Genomic DNA, 19,801 nt, shown 5'->3' on the forward strand with positions numbered 1-19,801 from the left:
CTTTCATTGTTTAATCACATTAACATGTTCCTAATTTAATGTTTAAAAGCACTTGAAAAAGGCAAAATCCCATGTAAAATTAGGGCAACAAACTGTATTGTCATTACTGAAAATAACCGTATTTTTATGAGAAAGTTATTTTCTGGTATTTTCTGGTATTGTTTTGGCGCCCCAGCTGCCGGAATATTACTGTTTTTCTAGGATTGTTTTTTTTAACAGTGTAAAGGCGAGCTCAGAAAATGTGTGGCTGTACTAAACTAAGCAGAACTAACCATTGTTAGTCAAACCTCAGTCTTTACCGAGGACTTACTGAGGTTTGGTTTCATCTGGCCTTGGTGACACATAAAATGATGTCATCTCTTTGCCTGTCAGGGAAATTCTGCTCTGTTCCACTAAAAGCACATATTGTACAAGCAACAAATAAAGTGGACCTGAAGCATCATCTTGTGAATTTAATCAGTCATATGTTTTTAACAAAGTCATCATCTGAACAAGAAAATCATAACATTTAACATCATTCATATTTGAGTCATAGATCTTTGAATATGTTACAAAATTAGATTATGATATAATAAACACAACAAAAATCCCAAAAAACAAAAAAGTCTATGACACAGCAAAGTTTGACAGGGGAACATGGTGATATGCTTCCAAAGACAGATACATTTCAGCTAACTTCTCATCTCCATTTTAATACCTGCAGGTAAAGGCAGGTGCACCAATATATCAAAATTAGAAAGTTTGCACGACTGCAGATGACTGATAACTTTATCACTTGAATAGTATGGGAAAAAAAATCACAACTAATAAGGCTTTCAAGGGGAATATGTTGTTTTCACTTTGTCCACATGCTGTAATATCTTTGAAAACTTGCACCTAACTTGTGCAAATCAGCTACATTCACATTAGAAGTTAACGTTAACTGAATTTGGTTCCGCTATTATTATTTCGTTTTTTAAGTCAAAGAATTTTCAGTCATTTTTGAAACAAATTATCACTGTGGTATAAATTAGATGTGACTCTTTAATTTAACATCACCTACACCATTCAGTTCACTTTACTGTCTATTCTGAGTGAGGGTGCTACGTGACAAAGCCTCAGAAAAACGCTTACTGTTTAAGTGTCATTGAACCTTTGCACCTTACAGTGTTAGATAATCACAGTCTCTACCCAAATATAGAAATAAATTTAAGCTTCAATCCTTCAACAGCATTACTCATTGATACTTTGGCTATGTTTATATTTAATTTGCTTTATCTTTGATTTTGGTTTGACTTTGATTAATCTGGTGTTTTAAAAAAAGTAACATCACACTAAAAAAAAATGCTCACAAAACAGGTCATACCCATTATTTATCTTTTGTGTGTTATGAGTTGACAAGTGAAATATAAGGTTGGGTTTTTGCTGTGTGTGGAAAATTACTAGAAGTATTGTTCAATTAAAAGCTTTTTTATTTAAAACACTCCTCATTTGTGCTAACATTTTTGAAGGTTTAAGATGCGACAACTCCATTTAAATTATGCTACATCTCAATCACATCCTGAAGGCTGTGATTATTGAACCTTTGGACTAGTTAGCAACTTTTAAGGGTTCTGTCTTAGCTGGCTACTAAAAAAAAATCCTTTCTGATATTTCTAAGAGGTTGACATACTGCGCTGTCATGAAAATGAAGTACCATTTGCATATTAGTCTGATGATCTATGTGTATTCAGTGTGAGGAGCAACTCATGTGCCTCATGATAGCCAAAGATTTAAAAAAAAAAAAAAAAACATTGGGATATTAAGACTTGAGGGGAAATGTTCTAACCATAGGTCTAATTAAACAGAAAACACTAAAACCATTAATCAAGATATCCTCTATATATATACACGACATGTCAATCTTCTTTAAAAAAAAATGACTTCACATTTTCATTAAGGATTTAGGGGTATTCAGGCTATATCTCAATATCTCACAGAGTAACTGTAAAAGTATAGGCATTTCAGAAACTGGAGTTACCCTCGCAGTTTACTTCAACATAGGGTGCTTGAAAAATAGGTTTTTTATTATGTTGTGAATGATGATAAAAATAAAAAAAAAATGGTGGACATTATTATAAAAAACACACATATTTAAAATGTCAAGCTCAAGGTACATTGGCAGTATTCAGGGAATTCTCTTATCCATTCACCAAAACACACACAGTCATTACAGGGCAAATTGAGAAAAAAAAAAAAAGTTTTTGAGTGACAAAAATAAAGAAACGCCACCATGAAAAAAAAAACAACCCCTCCAATTCTTTGAAGATCAAAAAACACCAAAATCCGTGTTAGAGGATGTTCACACGGTTTAAAAACTATTTCTCTGCATCAGTGATGGGAAAAAATGTCCTCAGTGGATACTGTGATGTAAAAGCTGAAAACTTTTTTACTAACCTACATAATAAATCAACAGGCCCATTCAAACAATATGTCCACAGCTCCTAAGGCCATTTAGCATAACAGATATTTATTGGTGGTATATAGTTAAATAGAAGTGTGGCATGAGTAAAAAGGCCGGAATATTCCAGTATGTCACTTTTCGGTTACCACCAATATTCCAGTGGTTTTCGTTATGATTCAGTAATGATGTTGATATAAATAAGGAAAAACTTGTCTTTTACATGGTAGAACCTACAGAATCAGACCGAAAGGTGATATATCCCGAGGATGATGCCGAGGGTGTGCTTGCAAAACTGTTTGTGCTTCCTTTACTCTCAGCCTTGCTCAGATGCTTCTGTTGTACCCATTCAGCTCCAGCACCAGTCCCAGCACCACCTCCTGTCCTGGACCTAAAGCCAGAGTGCCCTGGTGACTGTCGGCTGCACCCAGGCGAGCCCATTTCCCCCTGCTGTTTCCCATCTCGCTGGCGCTCTCGACAGCCTTTCCCAGAACCACAAGCCCCAGGACTCTTCTTTCCCGCAGGTCTGTCTGGTTTGGGTGAACCCTCGGGTGAGTTGACCCTACTGCTGCTTCTTTTGTGTTCTGACAACCGCCTGAGCACTTGAGGCTCACGCTCAAAGTCTGTGAGTGGAAAGTGGGGAAGGACTGTGTGCTGTTCATACACATTAGGGATAAGTGAGATGGTGGACGCACGTCTCGGGCTCTTTCTGGGGCTCGGCAGCGGCGTCTCGTCTATAAAGTTTATCACTTCGTCGCGGCTGAAACACCGCAGTTCATCCTCGTAATGCTCCCCGCCACATACCACGCGGGGCAGATGCCTGAGAGAGTGCATGCTATCCTCAGAGCGTCGCCGCTTGCGGTGAGGGTGATGGTGACGGTGGTTCTCCTCGTGGTAGGAGACCAGGCTGCTCCTGCGCCTCTCGCGGCGCGGCAAGGTGGAGCTGTAATGGGCACTCACTATCATGTCCTCGGTGGAGCCCCATCTGTGCAGGTATGAGGGGATCCGCTCGCTGGTCCACATGTCGGTTTCGTCGTGGGAGTATCTTCTTGTAGGGGGCACCTGGATGCAAGACACAGATCAAATCTTTTAGCCATTTCAAAACTTTTACATGAATTTAAATTTTTAATGAATGCTGCACATTATATGAGATACATGTTGAGCACTAGTATAGCTTGACTACATTATCAAAGACGCAGAAAAGTACATGTAGGATTATTCAACATTATCTGGTGGGTTAATGTCATTGTAATAGTTCAGTGCAGTTTTAGAAGCGCTGATTTGCACTGAAGGCATTTAGCTCCCAGAAAACAAAAGACAAAATTTTTGTTTGTTTTTCTAAACCTGATTCTGTTGTTTTGCTTGTGTAAAATCCTACATGTAGCACATATTAGTTGTTTATTGAAGACCCTACGCATAAAAGTTTAACCTTATTTTTAATCAATCCCATAAGCCATGCATGACACACATCAACAAGATCATAACTCTTATAACTTATAGCTCTCATCTCCATTATTTGGAGAAGAAAACTGAAAACGCTGACAGTTTCCTACATGTTATACTCACATTCCATTCAGTTCTGACAACTATGCAAGAGAGAGAGGGTTCGTCAAGGTGACGTCAAGAGCCTCAAGACTGAAATCAGCCTGCCCCCCTGTGGTGGCTTTTAGTAAATGCAGAGAAATTTAAAACAGCAGACGATACAGTAGCGTTCAGGCACAAGTGCTGTACAGCAGAGGGCAGCATAGGCATTAGAATGACTTAAGATGCGGGACAAAAAGAGACAGAGAGAGAGACAGAGGGAGAAAGTGACAGAGAGACAAGCCAATAAAGCTGGAGGAGCTTTATTTTGCAATCGAACCGCTTGAGAGGCATCACAGCAACTCTCAGATGGGGGTGCTATTTGATAATGACTTGAAGAGGTTGGTGGTTCATGAATTATTTAGGCCTTAAGCCTTTCAGGGCAAACGGCAAAAAATGTGATGGAATCACACTTCAGCCAGTCGTCCTATAATTGAAATGTAGTTCTTACAGTCACAGAGATACAGCAAGGAATAAAACAGCTATAAAGTGCTTTGCTAATCTGAATCTATTATCAGGTGAAAACAAACATATGACACAAAAACTATGGATGGAGTAATGTTTGGTTTAATGATGTGATGGCTACTGTATACATCTCTGTTTCAAGCTTTTTTGTAAAGTCAAATAGAATAGACATTGAACTCCACATGAGCGTTGGTCTTTGAAGGGTCCATTATAGTGCTGGACAGCTGTCCAGTTGTTGTACCAACTTCAATGATTGTTTTCAGTGCATGTAAATGTAGCAGTTTGGGCTCCAGGCTGTGGAGCCCCCATCAAAGTAATACAAAGATGACACAGTGTTTTGAATCTTAGCAAAGTTTAATAAAGTGTAGGTTGCACCGGCTGATTTTAAAGTTAGGTCTTCTAACCACAGTCTTCCAGGCCAAGTCTAGCGAGTCACAATCTTCTCTATTTTAATTAATAATTTTAAATATTATTGATTTAATATTTCAAATTGACCCAGACTTTTTGGTGTTGTTGATTTGCCCTAGAAGGCTGCATGTTAGATCAAGCTTTGTTAATGTAGCTGAAAATGATCATTTCATTGTTCTGCGTCTGACTGGGATGGATGCTGGATCCAATGGTGACCATGCATTTGGGCAGAACATGAGATAATGTTTATTGTGTTTCTCTGAAGCCTTGAAGGATTCCTGAAATGTAGAAGGTAAGTCCGTTACTAAACACTTACCCTCTTACAAAGTAAAAATGTAGTCAACTGCTTGCAGGACACATTGCTTGTTTTAAAAAAAAGCGCATATAATGAACTGATGGGACTTCTGATGGTCATATTTACCAAACAATAGTCAGCCCGAGTTTGTTTTTGATTTCATGTGAAAAAAGGACAAAAATCTGGGAGATATAGCGTCACAAAATCTAATAATTTCAGAAAATTCAGTTAAGATGCTGTATAGGCCCACAAGGCCATTTCACCATGCACATTAACAATAAAAGGATTTCAACTGATCAAGTAAAAGAAATGAAGAAAATCAATAAAAAATATACCTGCAAATACTGCATTTTATCTTCCTGTTGTTCCCTCAATGGATACCCTTGCAGAACCCCCCTTTCTAAGGTTGAGAACTCATACTTGGCATTACGGTCTATCGTCACGATTTCAGGCGCCGAGCTATAGTCATATGGTCTGTCATATATTAAGTCGGCATGAATTCCTCCGTCTTGGCTGTTTTCTGCAAAGTGCAGAAAAGTACGAGCGTCAGCATTAGAGAGCAACGGACTCAATACACAAGACAGACAGACAGACAGACGAATAGATAAGAGAGACAAGTTCAACTGTTCTCCGATTTGTCGACTTTCCTACGTGTCTGCTCTGAAATATGAGCTTCAGATTCAAGAGAAAAGGCTTTCATTTCAGTGTTTGGTTCAAAATTTTGAAGTAATGCCAAACAGTTGAACAGGACAATGTCACGTGTTCTTAGTGTAGAAGTACCCATCTCCCAAGAATATTTTCCCAATTTCTACATTTGTGTTCATTAGATATATCAATCGGGGATGGGTGTAAAATGCTTGAGGAAAATGCTTGCCAAAAGGATGAAAGATGAAAGTAGCTATGTGCACAAGCAGCTTAGCATGCATGTCAGTAGCTTCGGAATAACAGGAAACAATCCTTATACATACAACTGTGACGAGTTATACATGGCAAGCCCTCTGGAAAAAAAGCACAGAACTGGTAGTGTTAATTATCAAACAGAATAAGGAACTATCTAATGTTGTTTTATGGCTCCTGCTGGACAATGAGCAGTTCTGAGGGAGGGTGTCATAAGAGAGGATCAAAAGGTTTGGAGGGTTAAAAACAGGAGAGAAGGGATTCAGGTTGGGTTGAGTTTAAACAGTGCCAATAGTCAAAAAAAAAAAAAAAAAAGACAGGTGGTTCAGTTTGCAATAGCTGTAAATATCATGGACCTAGTTCATGAGCGCATGATTATCATGTGACCTAATTTTGGGACCAGATTTTGCTGAAAGTGTCTGTGATTTCTTGGTGAACAGGTTAGCTTTCACCCCCCTTTGAAAATCTCCCTATAAAATGTCTAGGAAGTGATGTTTAATAAATATTTCTGCCTTTAAGTCGCTACAATCTGACTCAAAGTAAAAATCCAAATAAAAAAATTAAAATAAAAAATAAAACTAAAGAAAGAAAGAAAGAAAGAAAACAAAATAAATACAAATAAGTAAACAGATGATTTTTTTTTCAATATTTATGTATTTTTGAGTTGGACTGGAAAAATCTTGGCTGTATCCTTTTGTGACTTGAGGAAAATATGACCATCATAATGACATGAAAGTGGTTTTCAGCTTTACGGCAATTGCTCCGGTTTGACTCTGGACTCTAAGAAATAAATGGGAAACCATTTATTTTAACATCCTCTCACCAGGGCATTCTGGAGGAAGACTGCCCAGTTTAAATCCAGAGCCGAAAAAAGACAAAAGTGCTGCAAGGTAAATATGTACTTTGCCCAGCCCTATTTCTTTCTTTTTTTTAAAGAACACAGCAAACATTTTAGAAAAGTACACAGCATGTACAAAACACAGAAGATATACTGAATATTTAGAATTAAATTACACAGACACTTGTCCCTCCAGTTTCATCTCCTGACAACAAAGGTCACTTTATAGGTCACATGATAACAACTGACCACTGATTTCAGACCTCCTACTACAATAAAAAACAAAAACTAAGAATATCCACCCCAAGCCATTTCTATTTAAATCTAAGAAACATGTACCAACAGCCCAAACCACGATGACTAAGCAGATGTTAACTAATCTGCAAATGGTTTTCTAGAAGGAGATGTTAAAATTGTCCATCTAAATAGTTAAAAGCAACAATAATAGTAGCCTAAAGCTAGCAGACAGTAGACAGTTTATTAAATTATCATCGTAAATCTCTGCTTTTAAATGCCTTCCACGTAGGCCTGATGATTTTAGGATGTAGTTACAGGTATTATCTGCATCAGTGAATAACATCATTTCACTAAAAGATTTCCTTTGGATTACAACATTTGTGAGTTGTAACTTTACAAATGGGATGCATAGACATTAAAGTCTGTTAAAAGGCAGAGATTACACCACACTGTATCTCAGGGAGCAGAAGATGACATCACTACCAAGCATTACACCATAGAGAAAAGAGTTTTTGACTCGGTTCCCTTGCTGCAAAATTGCTCCTCTCTCTCTGTCAAGAGACAGCCCAGAAGTCAACACAAATGAACCTCTACTCTGAGAGTGATGCTTTACCTTTCACTGTCAAAGGAGATTTTGTAAACAGATCAAGTGTAGTTTAAAGTTAACATGTTTATCAATTTAAAACATCATAATAACATCCCATTTTTATCTTTAAAGCCCACCCTTTCAGTTTGGGCATGCCTTCACAGAGCATTTAAAATCTACTCTTAATGCTCAAACTAATCCACATGTATTTCCTAAGAAATACCAATCAATATTCACATCATGAGGTGAAGAGGAAGGGAAAAGGAGGCAGGAGAGGAGGGAGATGCTTAACAGTAGCTTACCCTCATCCACATCGTCGTTGGACATGATGGCGACACATTTCTCCCACACCATGCGGATGTCGGCCCGATAGCGGTCGCATGCCCAGAGGAACATTGGCAGCAGGATGGACTGGGCAATGGAGCACCACAGCACACACAAAACCATCCAGTTGTATGAGCGGTCAAACTTCAGACTAGCAAAGCTCACCACCTGCCCAGGGTCAATAAAAAAAAAATATTTTTAAAATCTGTTATAATGAAGAGTGACGATTTGGACTTAGAAAGTTTCCCCAGTTTTGTTTAAATCCACTCCGCGATGCACAAGATATGGACTGGATGGATAAATCAGTCGACAGTAAACCAGTTAATATTTACTCAGACTGTAGCAAGGTAAACATACTGAGTTAAGCATCAAATGTTTATGGCAGCACTGCTTTCCAGGCTTAAGAGTTTACTGATAATAGATCTTAAGAACACAACAGAAAGAACATCAGGTATCTTTTACAGGATCACCACACAGTACTTCCTGGTTTAAATAAGCAAAGTGAGCGGGAACAGATACATCTCTTAGACATTTACATTGGTGGCAGCTTGTTCTTAATCTTAGCATAAACCAGTAAATGTACCTGTTTACAAACTTTAAACAGTCACCTCAGCAGTTCAGAGACCCAACTGCATCATCTCCCCCCTTGGGAACATATACTCCTGCTAGTGTATTTACAGTATCAGATAATCTAAGTTAAAATAATTTGAAACAGATGCAAACAGTCCAAACGTAAATGGAAGAAAAAACCTCCTGTGAGAAGCATTTCAGTTCAGATTTTCCAGTGCCAGATGAAAAAACCTGCAGCCAAGTGCCTACTTATCTGTCAGATCCACTCCTATATGTTAGAAAATCTTATTATGTACCCTCTATCATCAGTTCTATAAGCAGCCTATGTATGGCTATCATAGCCAGTATTTACAAGGCAAATACTATGTCCTTTATCTGCCACTACCATTACTTCAATAAGTGATTAAAGCAATAAATAATAATAATAATAATAAAAAACAGGCAGATTTGACAATATTTCAAAGTATTTCTTTTACAGTGACAAATTTTCAAAGTGGCTAACTACAATATACAAAGGAAGCTTGAAGAAACTAGAAGAATCAACTGATTTATCGCAACACTTTTGCAGTTGCAATAGTCCAATGTATGTTTACATCATGAATAACTTCCAGCATCAACAATTATCACAGGACTCTATGAAGTCCTGGGAAAAATGAAGTACTTCCTTAATGTTTCCATAGGAATGTGCAACCATGTGCAGCTAATAAAACCTAGTTAACTGATCAACAGCAAGTGTGACCACCCTTATAAAAGCAAAAGGTCCCAGTTTGCTGGACCGGAGCATTCAGGTGTGTCTTAGGACAACGCAACAATCTTCCTAGGATTGGATGTCCCAGCAAGTGTCAGAGAATGCAATGTTCAGAAAATGTGCAAGACCCAGAGCTACATCTCGGAGTGTACAGGCTTCAGTTAAACTTTAACATTTAACATGCTAAGTCATCATCTCAGTCATCGGGTCACAACAGTGATTACAGTAAAGCTTCTTTCAGCTGCTAGTTCCGCATGTAGTTCCGCATGTTTGAATTGGCAGAGTTTTATGCCAGGCACCCTTTCTGACACAACCACAAAGGTGATTTATATCTCCGGCTGGAACTGAACCCACAACCTTTCACTTGTCAAGTGAATGTGAAAACCACAGTGGTTATTGCAAATTTAAAATTATCTCAGGTTTAACCTCCTTCGATCATGCCTTGTGCTCAAATACCAACCATTTATCCCTGTTGCTAAGAGACTTGATAAAGTTGTAAAGCCTTAACCTGATATTGCCTTTGTTTGCCTACTGAGACAATAAAACACACTGAAGTTAAACAGTTTTTTCTCCACTTTACCACCCCATGAGTGATGCTCTAATAAACATTTCCCATAGTGTGACTTTAAACTGTAGTTTAAACTGACTTTAAACTGAATCTTTTTCAAGGGGTACTGATGTAGTTTTTATGAATATTTGAAGATTTTAGATTTAAAGTTGAGAATACAGAACTTCATCTTCCTTAAGTTAAAGAATAGCTTCTTACAGTTTTTACCCAGAACTTTTTACACTTTGATATAAAAATCCTGGAAGTTATGAAGCCTGTGTTTTCACATACTGTATATCTGCCCCTGGAAAATTCATGTATTTAGTCTGTTCACATAAATTAATTTTTTAGATTTAACAGTAGTGATTCTATTCTGCTCTGATAATCTGTTCCTCTGTATCATTCTTTGTAAGACCATACAGTTCACAATAAATACATGTGCTCATTTGTATCTGTTAGAGGTTTCTATGCATTTAAATAGCTCATTACACCCGGCCATAAAGATGGCTAGCAGGCCTACTGTTGTTTGCTTTACTGCATCTGAAATATGATCTTTTCCTCAGCACCCCACCTTTTGTTTTGCACACATGTAAAGTAGTAACAAAATATATTGCTATAAGTGTGTACAGTTGTCTTTTTTAAAAAATAATAATAATAATAATAATAATAATACTTTCTAGCTAATGAAGCAAAAGGAATTGAGTTTTACATACCCTGCAACATTTTAATTCACAAGTGTAATATTGTGAAACCTTATGGGTAAAACCATGACATACACCAAACACCACAGAGCCATTACACAAAAATAGTTGCAAAGAAAATTTAATTACACTTCATAATTCACAAATTCATTAACAATTTCCGAGGATCTTTTTCTGAATACATAACATATTTATTAGACCCCCACCCGACCTAAGGTGTATGCCCACACACATAGGAAGCAGAATTATTGTTTTAAACCCAAATTTAAGAGCACATTAAAAGCTAAGAGCTGCATTTAATTTGAAAATAGCAAAAATATTGAAGAGACTTGTCATAAAATAGCCAAAAAATAAAGATTACTACTGAAAGCATCTTTCGCAATGATGATATTCTGTAATTTTTAAAGTGTTCTTCAGGCTTTATGAAAGTCTTTCAAGTCTTTTCTTCAGAAATTGGCTGCTTTTTCACCCATTTTTTTTTTCAATCTAGTCCTTGTACCTGATAATTTTAAGATTTTTGTTTGTTTGTTTGCTTGTTAAACCACTTAACACTTACCTATGACACATAAAAAAGGCACCTAACTCAGGGTTGTATCTACACAACCATGGTGTACAGCATCTCTTTTAAAAAAAGCAAATATATAAATAAAAAAATGGACAAGTACAAAAGAACAAGTGGCACGCCTAAAATGATTTACCACGCATGAACAGTATCCTGAGTCCTTAAGTCCTTAAGAAATAAGAAAATCCAGCAGATTGACATGTATCTAACACTTCAGCTCATCCATCTACGGTTCACTGAAGCCTCAAAAGAAACAGACTCAATCGAAAGTTTATTGTCAAGATGCCATTTTAAAAGAAGGGAAAACAGGGAGAAAAGATGGAATCAGAGGCAATTGGCCTTACAAACTAATGATGTGTGCTGATTTCAAATTTGAAAGTTTTTGGTTCAAATCATCAGGAGGTCAGGAGAGAGTTACACTGCTGTCTACAGCCATCTGTAAAATGTGTAAAATGTGTGCCTTTCATCAGGAAAGGCACACATGCACACACACTGAACCAGTGGGCTCCACTATATGTATGGTTTATAACCATTTAGAATATTTAATATCAACTTCTACTGTAACCCAGGTGGCCAAACATGAACAAAAAATACTTGTTCCAAAACAAAAAACTGTCCAAGTTCATTTGCCCTACTGAAAACGCTCTACCAAGTTGGCTCTCTTTACAGAAGACAAGCTGGTTGTTTGGCTGCATCACAAACAATAAGCCTTGAGCTTTCTGCAGGCTCTTAAGTTTGTATAGAAAACCAGCGAGCTAACTTGTTAAAAAAAATAAATGAGAACCTGAGGTTGGAATTTGCAAACCAAATGGCGACTTAGAGAAAAGCAACTCACGCTTTCACTCACTGATGTGAAGGCATGCCACCTTGGCAGGAGGACGTCGCTCGGTTTTTGAAGTCTGTTTCCCCAAAAGACAACAGCATGATAATGATTTCAGTGCTTACCTGTTTTTCAGCCTTAGTTTGCCAACATGTTTTTCTTGTGACTGTTATCTTCGCTTTTATTGTTAATTGTTTTGGTTTTTTATCTCTCCATTGGTGGGCTTACACTATAGAATATGTAAAAGAAATCAAACACAAATCTCTCCACATTTAACCTGACCTCCTTACAGCTTCAGAATGTATGAAATATTTTTATGTGTAACTTCAGATTACAGGTTACCTCATTGTCACATGTATGTCACATAACTTTATTAATGAAATCTTCACCTTCAAGTGGAAAAGAACAGTTAAAAAAACGTATGCCATTAGTGTGGCATCACTATCTTAGTGTGTGTAGCTGTTTTCTTAGAGGCTACACCATTTCAAAAACAAGCATGAAAACCTTACTCAAAAAAAACATTAAAAGGGAGAGTCAAAGGCTAGAACTTTCTTATACTTCAAACTATCACAATTCATAATTATGACAGAAGAAGTTTAATCTTATATGTGTGTATAAACCTGTATTCAATATGAATCAACAGTGAGTTAATGAATAGAGGTGCACTGCAAAATATCCTCTCTAATTGGCTATAATTGTCTTTGATTGTGATTTGATTTAATTGTGATTGTACAGTGCATCACCAAATTAAATGTACATTATTATTATATTATCAAGTACATGTTCCTGTTATAAATATTTTATAATCAAGCAAGAAGAAGAGTGAACTCACCAGTATGGGGAAGCCAGTCAGGAAGTCATAGATGAAGACAATACCACTGATCAGGTAGGTGATTTGCAGCGACGTCTTAAGAGGTTCTGATCCATCGATGGATGACCTGCGTTTTCCCTGAGCATCCTCCACCACTATGGTGGGAACATTAAACTTGTTCTTGTCAGCGTTGTGACCTGCCTGAATCGAGAAGGTCTGAAAGAGAGCGATGCCGATGCAGATCACACCCATGGTCACACTGCCACCGATCAGGAGCAGAAAGCAGACTCCGAAGCCCAGGCCGATCTCTGTCACAATGAACCGGCAGTCAGAGGTGTAGAAGCGGTCAATCGTGTCATGCCAGCCCACTGCTGGAAGTGTGGACAGGATGAAGGAGACCATCCAGATACCCATCACTGTGTGTACTGCCTGCTTCTTTGTGTTACTTAGCCTGGAAAGAGAACAACAGATTTTTGCAGGAAGTCAAGTGAAATTCCCATTGGCTTTGATTTCTGTGTCGTTCATTAGAGTGTAAAACCTGTGGATCCTAACTTGTCTGATCTTTAAAATCACTATGCTCAGATCCCTAAAACCAAAAATATATACAAGTACACACTATAAATGAGTTTCTAACAAAGAGAAGTAACAAAAAATGGATTTGCATTTTATCTTTTTTTTAGAAAAAGGAAATCGTCTTTAATCACAGTCATTTGATCCTTATTAGATTCTGAACAAAATAACCTCCATCACTGTAATGCATTTCAAAGGCAGTCTTTACCTGGATAAACATTATAGTTATCAGCATGCTTTAGCCTGCATTTACAGTTCCAAAGAGCAAAAGCATGACACATTGATTGCTACCAAGATATTACTCAACCCCATTACCCATCCTGTCTTTACAAACCTGCCCTGCCAAAATATATCTAAATAAAAGTCTCTCCTGCCAATCTTTGCTGGTTTTCTGTTTAAGAAAGCATACTGAACTATTTTTCTAACTTACATTATGTCTTTTCTATCCTGGGATTACAGAACAGGACCCTCAATCCTTCTCACTTGAAACAAATTTTAAAATACATTTTTCTGCCTGATTTCTGTCTGGATTTCTGCACAGAGTTTTATTTATTTATTCATTCATGCATTTTAACTGTCTGTGTAGCTCTGTAATTACATATCTATGTTACTTGGTGCAGATACCACTATGCTACTGTGTTCAGCCTCTTCACATACTTCAAACTAAAGCTGAGCCACTTTTATGTCAGTGTTGATGCACTGAAGAGTTGATGAAAATTGTAACTAACATGACTGCACAGCTAAAAGCTATAAAAGAAGAAAAACGCAGCCCATTCCATATTACATTTTGTTTCACAGAAAAATGTGTAGGCTGGTTTTAATATTGACGTGTGTCTTTGCTCGGTTTGTTAACAAGTACAGTGCGGTCTGCTCTGGCTGTACCAAAGTAACTTAAGAAGGCTGATAAACAGAAATGAGCTTGAAATTTGCAATATTATTAGTACCTGGAGGGTTTCAGTCTCCTTCTCAGAATCATTACACATCAGAGACACACACTATACAATATCCGCAAACAGTGCACCTACAGTAATTGCGATCCATCCTCAACAATTCAAACAAAATGATTCAAATAGAGCACTGATAACGAGGTCTGTGTTTGACTTTTTTTCATGGTGAGGAAATCTGATCAGTATTACAAGTAAAACAGACCCCAACCATGGACAAATACTGTAAAATGGCAGATATGAAGCTGGGATACATAAGCTGATAAAAACATTAACCCACATAGGCACAGCTTAGATAAACTGAAGATGAATGTGGAAGGAAATCGATTATTTGTTGATGGTAAAAGATTGCCTTTGATATCCCTCGGTCTATTTATCATGTAGGTCTATTTCAACACAAAGAGATTTCTGTTTCCTCTCACCTCCAAGTAATTGTTACAGTCGAGCAATTTGCTGAATGTGTTTGTGACCTCTGGCGATGTGGCACTTTTCAAGGTTTGCAGAAACAACACACATACATCTAAAAATATCTCAAGCAGTGACTGGCGTTCTCATTTCCCAAACATGACGAAAGAGTACGCTATCCTGCCAAAACATTTGGATAGATTACTGTATTCAAGTATTACTGAGCTGTTCCAGACATAAGCAAAAATATACAGACACACACAAATGTAGGTGTGTGTGTGTGTGTGTGTGTGTGTGTGTGTGTGTGTGTGTGTGTGTGTGTGTGTGTGTGTGTGTATGTGTGCCATACATAAAAAAATTCCTTTTCAGTTGCTAAAACGTGAATATAGACTATTTTATGCCTCTGTTGTGTAACAAAGTACAGTTAATATGGTTCTACTGGTTCATTTGTGTTTTAAAAGGTTCTTTAATTCATTAAGCATCAGCTCTTTTAGCGTAGGAAGCCAAACATACCTCTCAATGAGAACCAAAATGCATATCACCAATTCCCTTCTCCATTTCCATAAAAATGCTTTGGAGGCACACTGGCTGGATATACCGTAGAATGGATGGCTTTACATAAAAAGCTTGGCAAAATAAAATGGAAAACATTTGAAAGTAGTAAAGCATAAGCCTACATGCACTGACGCAATATGAGTACTACAGTAGCCTGCAGTAGCAGTCACAGTAGTACTGCAGTAGCCTCCATCTTTGCACTATGGCTTCGTTCAAAGACAAGTAGGTCTTGTTGTCACAATGAGTAATAATGCTAGCCTTTCCTGATTGTGCCTGGGGTACATGGGGACGGTTACATCACCAAGCTGCATAAATCTATTACCAGACTGAGAGCATTGTGAGCGGAAAAAACCCCTCCTAAGAGATAGTGAACGCAGGGTGATGAGCACAGCTGCCTAAGTACAAGGTTGGAATTCATAATTCAGGCCTTCAGTGTATGTTAATGTCAGAGTAGAGGCAGCCATGCTAGCTCAGCAGGGCAAATGTGGAGCGAAATTAAATGAAAGATGAACAGCAATTACACGGTGCATCACCTGAGCTATCACTCCACTATATCGTTGTTAAAGGTGACTTGAACACAAGAAGACAAGCTGCTGAGTGGAAAGTGTTCCCAGACAGGGGACCAGAGAGACTACAGTCAGATGAGTGAGGGAACAGACGAGGGAGATAAAAGCATCTGTGTAAAGCTTGATATCACTGTGTGGGCATCGGCCAATACTGGCAGCTGCAGAAGCAATATAGATAGCAAGATTGGGTTTAGATTTAAAAGGAAGTTTGCATATCTTATTTGAATGTCTGCTTATCTGCAAAATTGGCCAAGTTGAAAACATGCTTAGTATCTGCAGGCTTGATGCCACAGGACGTAATCGCTCGTTGATTTTCAGCAGGAGAGAAAGAGTGACGCAGCACAAGACTGATGTTCACCACATGCACCACATTTTAGTTGGTATGTGTTCTGCAGATACGACAGCTGATTTTATAGGTTCTCTGGCTGTTTTGCTACAGTATTTGCTCTCAAAATGCATTCGACTGCAAATGATTATGCTGCACCTGATGGGCAGAGCTTAGAGCTCTGAATGTAACAGCTAAAATGCAACAAAGCCAAGACCTCTGAGCTGTGCTTCAAATTTTCTTAAGATGCACCAATTACAAACCTTCACATTAATCATTTATACAGTCAATATGGTCTGCTGTGCAACTCATTATCATGATAAATTACAATCTTATCTTAGAACAAACCAAGAGGTGCTTCTTAATAATCATTAGCATGTGTCAGTTCAGAGCAGCACTGGTACATATCAGAAGAGATACAGCATCCAAATCTCATTTTAAAGGAAAGGGAACCTTTCCTTAGAACATCTGATTATGTGTGAACAGCAGATTTCTTGGAAGTCTTACAGGACCAAAATGGTGTTGTTAGTGTGAGGTGAACCTGATCTTTATTATTCAGTGTTACTTAGTATTATCACATGTTGTGAGGAGCCAAATGAAGGTGAAAGCTAGAGCTGGCAGATGCTCAGTCTAGAAGGTTTCGCATGGTGTTACCCCAAATAGCTGCAACCAGCAGATGTGTTGGCAGGGGACAGTCTTTGCATGATGAAGAGCATCACACTCAAAATCAAAGGTAAATAAGGTGATGGGCCACAAAAATTGAAATCTGTCTATATCCTATGTGAGAAGTTGTCAAAGGAAGAGGCCCAAAAAAAACCTGAAGCTTAACTGTAGAATCTTTCAAGGATTCAATGCGAGCCTTGCAGGAGATTAACATCTAAAGTGCCTTTAAACACATTTATGTTTCCTGTGCTAAAGATCACACTACATTTTAGCGCGCCTGATTTATGTTATTTTACTTTTAAAAACACACATAATACTGTATCAGCTATACTGACATTTCTGTTATTGAATATTCAAGCAACCCTAAAGATTTGGTTCCCCCTAAACTACAAAACAAAGTATTATTTCTTACTTTGGTCTATTTTTATCTGGAGATAAAACTAGACAACAGCTTATAAAGCAGCCATTTCTTCAATAGAAAGTACTTCCAGTAATGACTGTTCAGAGCGAGGAATGAAATGTACTGGGTTGAAAACATCAGAAGCAGATGTGTATAAACCATAGCGAATAAAGATTGAAATATATAAAGTGCAATACCTTGCTTGAAACTGAAATTTGGATGAAATGGCCATTTAAAATTTAAGCAACCTGAATAAAGATTATAACTAGGGTCAGTCATAAACAACAAACAACAAAATCAGTTGTCTTACCTGTAGTTTACAGGCCAGCGAACCATCCACATGCGGTGATAGGAGAGTGAGGTGACCGAGAAGCAGGTGACCAGTGTGAGAGTATAGAAGGTAGACACAAACACTTTGCACAGACCCTCATTCCACTCGTAGTTGGAGTGCTGACGCCGCAGTGTTATGACACAGTACATGGTAATGGGGATGGCCATGTTGAGGATATGTGTGCCCGCCAAGGTGCAGATGAGAAACTCCAGCGGCTTCCACTTCTTCTGCTTGGCACTGACACTAAGGATACTCCAAGTGTTGGCAAGGATGGACACGCCCGAGCAGACCAGCCAAGCCAGCGTGTTGGCGTTGATGACATCATCCTTCATGGTGGTTAAATCATCCACCATGTTGTAACGAGGCAGGGTGGAGCCTGGGGGGCCGCAAGGAACTGTTGGCAAGAGCAGGTACACACAAGGAGAAGGAGGAGGTGGTGATGGGCAGGAGGGGATGCAGGGCATCAAGCGGGGCAGGCATCCTATCTGGGTGGGTGTGCACTCTCCATGGGTCGGGCACAGTGGGGAAGGGACATGACTGTGGTGCAACGCAGTGTGATGTTAGAGGAGGAGGATGGCAGAGCTGGGCCAGTTCCCTTACAGTCCTAAAGCTGAAGAAATGGGGTGAGAAACGACAGAAGCAAAGTGGTCAGAGGGAGTAACAATTTTAAGAAATTACATTGGTCGATCTAGTTCTAAATAATCCTTGACCAGACATAATCCCTTATCAGTGAATTATCGGGGTTATTTTAATCACAACAGATTAACTCTATGTGTTTAGCCTGAAAATTTTCCATTTAATAAGGTTAAGAGAGAACAGTAATTACTAAACAGGTCTTATTTTAAGAAGTCCAGTTGACACAGATTAGCATGAAGCTGCAGTCATGCAATCCACGATGAGCAATGAGTAAATAAAGCACTAACAAAAAAATCAAACATTAAAATATTGAGATAAATATCAATACCACAGAAGTGCACACTTAGTCAAGTAATTGAGTGGGTCCCTTTCTTGTATAATTAACAAAGTAGACTAATCAGTAACTTTGACAATCAGCTATTTGTTAAGTCGTTAATTAAGAAAAACAACTGCTGCTTGCAGCTCATTAATTGTGAAAATTTACTGTCCTTTTTTTACATTCATTTTTTTTTTCCTGAATGAGTAATTCATCCGAGGTTCTATTAAAGTTGAGATGGGAATTTATCTTTCTTTGACCAATTTATGAACTTATATATAATTAAGGCAACAGAGGCATCATCCTAGTTACATCCTGAGAGGGTTTTGTTTTTCTTGGAGATGCTGATTCAACTGTAAATCGCTAGGCAACACTTTATAATTGTGTGTGTATTGTTTTGTGTTTTTTTTTCCTGCGACAATTCAGATAGTAGATTCTTTTAAAAGGACAAAAAGCATAATGTAATTATATGCTATCTTTTGTATGCAGCTTTTGAAAGAACACGAGAAATAGTTTGCAACAGTTTGTTCCTTTTTTAAAGGTCATTTCCAGCATAATACACAGAGAGAATCATCAGCAGATGAGAGCTTTTTGTTCACACACTCTCCAGTGAAAAATGCTTGGCACAGCTGGAGTGTTGTCACATCTATGCCCTGTCTTTTGGCTTGTCCAAACACTGATATGCTGTAGGCAAGACCCTCGGAGGGGACACTTGAAATGACAAGTATAGCATCATCATAACCCTGTTCTCTTTGGTGTGGCATGAAACAATGTAACCAAAATAATAGTATAACATCAACACCTAAAATACTGGACACAGTGCCTAAAATGCATTGATGCCTCGTGCACGGAAAGAAGAGCATTTCGTTGTTGATTACATCACCCCTCCTCTCCCGCTCCTCCATTGTGTGTCAACCCAAGCCCTTTTGTTAAATGTTTATACAGTGCATCTGCTGAACAGGAAATCAGATTTTATTGGTATATTCACTCATCTCTTCAAGTTCACCAGCTGCAGAGGAACAGAACAGAAAAGCACAGCCAAAATGAAGACCGAATCCAGAATCAGCACACTCACTGACATACTGGGTACCTGCTATCAACAGTGGCTCCATCCATTATTATTTTTCATTGCAGTGATGCTTTTCCTGCTTTCACAGGTAAAAACATCTCAGTGATAATGTCGGAACAAGGGGCACAGTGTGGAGCTTCTATAGAGTCTTCAGTAGTGCTAAATCTTTCACATTATGGAAACTCATTATTGATAAATGTAATGAAATAGTT

General features: G+C 38.1%; 1 protein-coding gene across 2 annotated transcripts in view; it reads right to left on the minus strand.

Annotated features, from left to right (window-relative positions):
• Positions 1-437: 437 nt before the first annotated feature.
• The window catches only part of gpr153 (G protein-coupled receptor 153), a 31,767-nt gene continuing 12,403 nt past the window's right edge, over positions 438-19,801 (minus strand). The window contains exons 2-7 of one of the 2 annotated variants that reach the window (XM_025901841.1): positions 17,548-18,178; positions 12,831-13,260; positions 8,029-8,218; positions 6,137-6,166; positions 3,986-4,005; positions 438-3,481 (exon numbers count right to left, since the gene is read on the minus strand). In XM_025901841.1, the coding sequence (XP_025757626.1) occupies positions 2,639-3,481; positions 3,986-4,005; positions 6,137-6,166; positions 8,029-8,218; positions 12,831-13,260; positions 17,548-18,032 (1,998 nt within the window). In that variant the 5' untranslated portion in view covers positions 18,033-18,178 and the 3' untranslated portion in view covers positions 438-2,638. Of the gene's footprint in view, positions 3,482-3,985; positions 4,006-5,503; positions 5,689-6,136; positions 6,167-8,028; positions 8,219-12,830; positions 13,261-17,547; positions 18,179-19,801 lie in introns of both variants that reach the window. The other variant, XM_003444868.5, reaches the window with a different exon arrangement.

The sequence above is a fragment of the Oreochromis niloticus genome, linkage group LG20 (genome assembly GCF_001858045.2).
Source record: "Oreochromis niloticus isolate F11D_XX linkage group LG20, O_niloticus_UMD_NMBU, whole genome shotgun sequence".
In the NCBI taxonomy this organism is placed as follows: Eukaryota; Metazoa; Chordata; class Actinopteri; order Cichliformes; family Cichlidae; genus Oreochromis; species Oreochromis niloticus.